A 7,245-nucleotide genomic window follows, 5' to 3' on the forward strand; every position below is an offset into this window, starting at 1 on the left:
AGAATGGTACGGATACGCACATAAGGAGACCATATCAAACATTATCCTCTATCGAATTAATTATTTTTGGTTATCCAACATGTTTGTTAAAACCAAGAGGAAATTGTCCGCATTAGTAATTCAACCTCTGGCCAACTTTGAAAAGATTTATACCTGCAGTAGTAAATTCACATCTACCGAATGTAAAATTCTTCAAATGTCGAGAAAAATTAGAAATGAGTTATCTTATACTGGAATGTTAAATAGAAAAAGATAATTTATATATATGAACTGATAGCATGAAATAAACTATATTGTCTTGTAACATAACATGGTGTAATAGGTTATCTGGCTTATATTACATGCAATTATTAGTAATGTAATACTTCACGTGATTTGATAATATGAAACTGCTATTTTATATTCGTAGGGTGCAAAAATCAAACGCAAATAGAAATAGGGAAAAAAGCAGATATAATAGTAGATGCTCTAGGTAAAGAAAATGACATAGGGATGCTTGTCTTAATTAATAAGTTTGAATTTGTAGAAACTTTGGTCTAATTATTCATCTGTTGTGGCCAAGTAGCTGGTACAGGTTTAATGCTATCTCTCATTTGGACTAGTATGACAATCACATAAAGCAAAGGTCAAATAGGCTTATGTAAAATGTAGCTCACTTACACGACATTAAATTGAGTGGATTTGGTTATTTCGTATGCGGTGATGCAAAAGCTATTGAATAATCAAACTTATACAATAAATTTAGAAATAAGAGAAAGTCAAACAATTGATATGGGTGGGAATTAAAGGGAGTTAGTAGGAGCTAGAGACGTCGCCAAGCCCGTTTGTTTCAAAGAAAGTATTTAGACTAAAAAAAAAAAAAGCACCAAAAGTTATCTCAAAAAGCAAACACCGGTTAATTAATTTTGTAGTAGCTTCTTTATAAATTTATATATATATTTTTAATGTTTTTATCTATAAAAGATTTGAAATAACATAGTATAAGAGATCTTTGCAGGTCATTTTTTCTATTAAATCATAAAAAACGATGTTCATCTATTATTCAAATACATAATTTTATTCAAGAAAATAGGTGAACATAACCCTGTATAATTTGGATATAATAAAATGGCCTTTTAAAATAATTTGTATGTTTTAGAAAACTATGATTTTAACTAGAATTAAGTAAAAATCAGATTAATTTTTTTTCTTTTTATTGGATGTCCTCGAAGGAATAAAACCAAATCAAACTACCAGTCTTAGCTTTTATTACTCCTTCAAACATAAATTGAGAGTTGCAGTCGAGAGATACAAAGTTAGATTATATATATAACAATATAAATTTGTAGAAACTTATGAAGTGAGAGGTTCTGCCTCGACAGTAATTTCAAATGAATTAAAGCAGTAAATATGAAATTCAAAACCTTGGAGAGTGGTTGTCCTACCTTCTCCTTGCACATCGTCAGGTAGGCTTGTTTTCAACTTAAATTAATTGTTTTATTTCGATGTTTGAATCTGGTAAATAAATTTATTTTTATATTCTTTATACAGAGGAATATAGCTCAAAATTTTCAGCATTTAATATAGTAATTTGTTATTCATTTTATTTATCAGTCATACATATTTTACCTTGTAAAGCGAACTTTCTTAGTTAATTTCAAAACTGTCGGAGAATCATTAAGCGCAGAATCATATTGAAGAATTATAGCACCAGTTTTTTTCTCCTATTACTATTTTGAATCTAAAATATATATGTTTCAATGAATAAGCAAAAGAATTTATTATGAACTTTTTTGAATCTCTCCTCACAGGACCAATTCAATCGCCTTTTCCTGACCGAAGACTCTTGTCCAAATTGTTTTTCTGAAAAAACGGAACATAAAATAAAACAAATCAGAGAAGAGCACAGACACCAATTAAAAAGTTTATAGCATAAAGTTGTCAAAGCGTCACGCAGATCCGAATCATACTGACAATCACACTATTGTTTTCTCTTTCAGAAGAACAATGTTTTTTAAGCAAGAATCAAAATGACTGAAATCTCTTCGGTCAAAATAATTTTATTTGAGATTTGCAAATAAAATACTTAAAATATAAAATGCTTCTCTCTTAAATACTCTCTGTGTCTCAAACTATATGTAGCTTGTTGTTTTACACGTCCCTTAAGAAATACCTCTTCTATCTCAATTTGTGTGAATATGTCATACTTTTTGTTTTCGGAGATTCAAATTGCATGAATTTGACCAATATTTTAAGATGTATTTTTTCACCAAATTGATAGGAGAAAAGTTGCAATTTATAGTACTTTTTATGTAGCTTTCAAATATATAAATTTTAATCTTAAATTATTTAGTTAATCTAATCCAATTTAGTTTCAAAGTTTAGTTAAATTGACTTCTAAAAAACGAAAAGTATCACATAAATTGTGATAAATTGAGTGTTTATTAGGAGGGGCATTTGACTACCTTACCCTTATTTATGTCCAAGTTAATTATAAGTTCTCTCCATTAAATATTTACACTATTTATGTATCATCTGCATTAATGATAAAATCCTACTAATGGTAAAATGAGGAGAAAATAATTAATTATGCCTTGAATTTTTAAAACGGCAAATAATTTGATACAACTATTTTTAATAACCACGACAGATAATTTGAGACGAAGGAAATAAGATTTGCATGACATGAATTTAGATTAGTCTTAGGAATAATTTTGAATATCAAATAATGAAATAAAAAATGCAATACTTTTTAAAAATTAAAATTTATAACTTAAACTCTATAACTAAAAAATTACTTTTATATTATTTATACAGAGGAATATAGCTCTAATTTTCGACGTATAATATAGTAATGTGTATTTCTTTTTATTTATCGGCTTACTCATACATGTTTTATTTTATAAAGCAAACTTTCTTAGTTTATATTTTTAAACTGCCGAAGAATCATTAAGCGCAGAATCATATTGCCTAATTATAACACCAGTTTTTTCTCCTATTACTATGTTTCAATGAATGAGCAAAATAATTTGTATTGAACCGTTTAATTTCTTGAATCTGTCCTGATCGGACCAATTCCAGTGCCTTTTCCTGACCCAAGACTCATGTCCAAAAGTTTTTTTTTCTTAAAAAGGAACATTAAACTAGAAATTAATAACAAAACAGAGAAGAGTACAGATAACCAATTAAAAAGTTTTGTACCATAAAGTTGTCAAAGCGTCACGCAGATCAGAATCATCCTGACAATCACACTACTGTTTTCTCTTTCGGAAGAACAATGTCTTTTTTAAAAGTTAATCACCGTGGAATTAGATGAATAAGATCATTTTATTTTTAATCAGAAAATTCAAAATATAAAGTGTTTCTCCCTTAAATTAGTTCTGCTTAACATAAATCTAGATTAGTCAGATCAATAAATTTTCAATATCAAATGATTAAATAAAAAGTAAAAAAATACTTCTCACTAGTTTAATTTCTTTTTTGGGTCCTGAAAATGTTTAAATTTATAACTTAAGCTGTAAAATTAAAACTCAAAAGTTTGCACAGCGGGGCACGTGCCGGCCTGCAACAGTGAATAAAGCGGAAAAAAGGCGGAATCTAGATCCAACGACCAAACCATGCCCGTCTAAACCGGGAACTTCTCCAAGAAAAGAACTTTCATCTAACGGCTACAATTATTCCTTCAAATCCAACCCTTTAATATAAAAATCAACGCCTAACGTTAAATCCAAGTGGCTCCACAATCTCAAATAAAAACCCGGTCCTCTCTCATCACTTTCCTGTTCAATCTCTCTCAAATTATACACACTTCTCTCAACACACAAACACACACCAAAAAAAGAAAAACACACACCCCTGCTATAATTAACCTGCGCACTTACTCCCTACTTATACTACGCCCCTACAGAAATGAAGCCGGAGTTGCAGTTGAAAATAATATCGAAGGGTAGAGTGAAAAAATTCGGTTAAGAAAGAATCCAACGGCTGAGATTTTTAGGAAACTCGAAAGAATGGACGGTCAGAAGAGTCAGGCGAAGCTAACAAGGACACAGTCTTCACTTCTAAGGTCATCACCAACTATACGTTCATCAATCCACAGCTTTTCATCAATCAACGAATTTGGAGTTGACCAAGAACCGGATATTGAAGAGCAAAAACCACATAAACCGGGTTCAACACCGGTTCATCGTGGTTCTTTTTTCCGACCGGTTCCGGTCCGGGTTGCTCCGGTTCTGATACTTTCAGTTGTTTCTATGTACACCCTTTTCGTTTTCTTTAACAGGGACAATATACCCACATCAGAGAATTTACTGTTAGCTTTGATTTTCATAGCGGTTTTACTGTTCTTTGCTGGTAAGAAAAAGCAGTCAATTCATCAAGTGTACAATGTGTTGTTGAATTTGTATGGGAAAAGATTCGGGTTTCAAAGAAACCACTCTAAACCTGTACAGTGGTTCATTGGTGAAACAATTAAAGAACCGAAATCTGAGAAAGATAACCGGGTTGTGAAGGAAGGAGTTGAAGTGTATAGTAATGGAGATATATATGAAGGTGAGTATCATAAAGGGAGGTGTAATGGAAGTGGAGTTTACAATTATTTTGTTAATGGAAGATATGAAGGTGATTGGATTGATGGGAAATATGATGGTTATGGGATAGAAAGTTGGGCTAGAGGTAGTAAATATAGAGGGCAATATAGGCAAGGATTAAGACATGGTTATGGTGTTTACAAGTTCTATACAGGTGATACATATGCTGGTCAATGGTGTAATGGTCAAAGTCATGGTATGGGTTCTCAATCTTGTTCTGATGGTAGCTGTTACATTGGTGAATTTAAATGTGCGGTCAAACATGGCCTTGGGTGTTACCATTTCAGGTAAGGACAAAAAACCAACTTTTAATTTCTTGAAATCTTTAAAATTTACATCTTGTTTGAAGGTTTTGTACGTTTTTTAGGTTCTGTGATTTGTGATATGGCTGATGCTAGCTGTAATTGTTGGATGCTTTTTTTTTTTTGGTTGCTTACTATTCTGGGATACTGTTTGTTGTTGTTTGTTAGTGATGGATCAGGAGAAAAAGTTTTGTAGGATGAATGCACCCACCGTATGTTATTGTATTTTGTCCTTGATTGGTTTACCACTATCAGTAATGTTGTTGGCTAACAAGAGCAACCCAATTCTTGCACTCAACTAGAAAATGTGTTATATCGGGCAGACAATTTGTTGAGGGAGGAAGCTTCAAGAGAAATGGAAGAAACTGACCAGTTTGCCCCTTTCCTGAAATGCTACGTCCTCTGTCCAAATTTATGTGATACTTTTTGCTTCGTGAGAGTCGATTTGACTAATCTTTGAAGCTAAATTGGATTAGATCAATTCAATATTTTAAAACTGAAGTTTAGATACTCAAAAACTATATGAAAAGTGCTATAAGTAGCAATTCTTTTCATATCAATATGATATGAAAAAATGCATTTTAAAATATTGGTCAAAGTTTACCTAATTTGAATCTTGAAAAATGAAAGTCACGTAAATTGGGACAGAGGGAGTACTTCATGATTTTGTCTTGTCATCTACTATGTTGTGCTCTGTATTGGATGGATAATAAGGTTATGCTAAGTTGCAAACACAGATCCCTTGAGCTGATGAATCTTGCGACTGTTTTGTAGGAACGGGGATCGGTATGCTGGTGAATATTTTGGAGACAAGATTCATGGTTTCGGTGTGTATCACTTTGCCAACGGCCATTGCTATGAAGGGTCATGGCACGAAGGGCGCAAGCAAGGTTACGGAATGTACACATTTAGAAATGGTGATACAAGGTGTGGGGAATGGGACTCAGGCAATTTGAAAATTCCATCGCCCCCACTTACTGATGCTGTCCTTCGAGCTGTTCAGGTGAAAAACAGTTTTCTTGGCATTTATTTCTTCATTTAATACACTTACCTTCCTCTGATGCATATGCATATGATGCTATACTGCTCATAATGTTTGAATTGTCAATGTCTTATCCCTCTTTATGATCTTTGCAGGCTGCTAGAAAGGCAGCAGAGAATGCAATTAAGCTTAGGAGGGTAGATGAACAAGTGAAAAAAGCAGTGATGGCTGCAAATAGAGCTGCAACTGCTGCTAGAGTTGCTGCTATCAAAGCAGTACAAAATCAGATGGAGGGAAATTTTTGTGACATTTAACAATTGAAGTCTTTTTTAGATTTTTACAAGAAGTAACAGTTTGGTAAATGTAAATTTACTACGCCAAGTATGAATATGTCTTTCTTAGGCCGCCACCCCGGCAAGCAAAATGCAGCCGGTGGTTGAGTGTAATTGCTTTCAAATTTTACTTAACCACAATTGTAACTTGTATATAATGTCGTTTACCATATGTATATCAATGAGAATGAGGGCTTTTTCTCCGTTCTTTTGAGCTAGCCTTTCTAAATTTCATTAGTATTTCATCTGTGCCATTTTATGTGTCACTAGCAACTGCCAAGTGGTATTTATGATCATCACTTGCAATGAAATAAAAGAAAATGATCTTTTCAGATTTTTGATGTGTAAAAATGAAGTTTTCTTATCAGAAAGACGTAAAACTAAAATTCGACTATGTTTTCTTCTAAAATTTATTTGTAACTATTTAAAATTTATTTTGTTCATTTTTCATTCCTATTATGGATTTTCACTATAAATCTTTTAAAAAATTATTCTAATATTAGTACTTAGTTAAGTGTTTTCTTTATATTTTTACAAAAACTATTGCAAGAGCACTATGTTCAAATTATGAAGATATATGTGCTTTATTAAAAGGAAGGTTAATATGTGGGGCGGCAGGAGCCTCGTGTTAAGGCATTATAGGTGTTCTGTAGTGGGTGAAAGTAAACCAAGATATTTTCATTATTGTGCTTCGACTGCAGTTTAGTCTTGCTTCTTAATTACGACATCATCATATATCACTCACAAGTTAAATAGCGGGTGAAGGTAAACCAAAATTAATTGAATTACTGCGGTCTGTTTGGGCAAGCTTTTTTTTTTTTCCCAAAAATGTTTATTATTTCCAATAAGTGTTTATTTTTAAAAAATGAGGTATTTGACCAAATTTTTTGGAGAAAATAAGTGTTTCCGAAGAGTAGCAGAAAATATTTTTCAGAAGTTAAAAAAAATATCTTTTGCCCAAACGCACTTTTGAGAAAAATAAAAGCAGTTTTTAAAAGCTAGGCCAAACATTAATTGCTGCTCAAAAGTGTTTTTAAAATAAATTGACCAAACATAAATTA

At 32.0% G+C, this 7,245-nt stretch overlaps 1 protein-coding gene across 1 annotated transcript; it reads left to right on the plus strand.

Annotated features, from left to right (window-relative positions):
- Positions 1-3,444: 3,444 nt before the first annotated feature.
- LOC132627025 (uncharacterized) lies at positions 3,445-6,391 on the plus strand. The gene is made up of 3 exons (XM_060342074.1): positions 3,445-4,855; positions 5,645-5,873; positions 6,008-6,391. Exons 1-3 carry the CDS (start codon positions 3,990-3,992, stop codon positions 6,164-6,166), a joined length of 1,254 nt encoding a protein of 417 aa, XP_060198057.1. The 5' UTR covers positions 3,445-3,989; the 3' UTR covers positions 6,167-6,391.
- The last annotated feature ends 854 nt before the right edge of the window (positions 6,392-7,245 follow it).

Source organism: Lycium barbarum, chromosome 2 (assembly GCF_019175385.1).
Source record: "Lycium barbarum isolate Lr01 chromosome 2, ASM1917538v2, whole genome shotgun sequence".
Lineage (NCBI taxonomy): Eukaryota > Viridiplantae > Streptophyta > Magnoliopsida > Solanales > Solanaceae > Lycium > Lycium barbarum.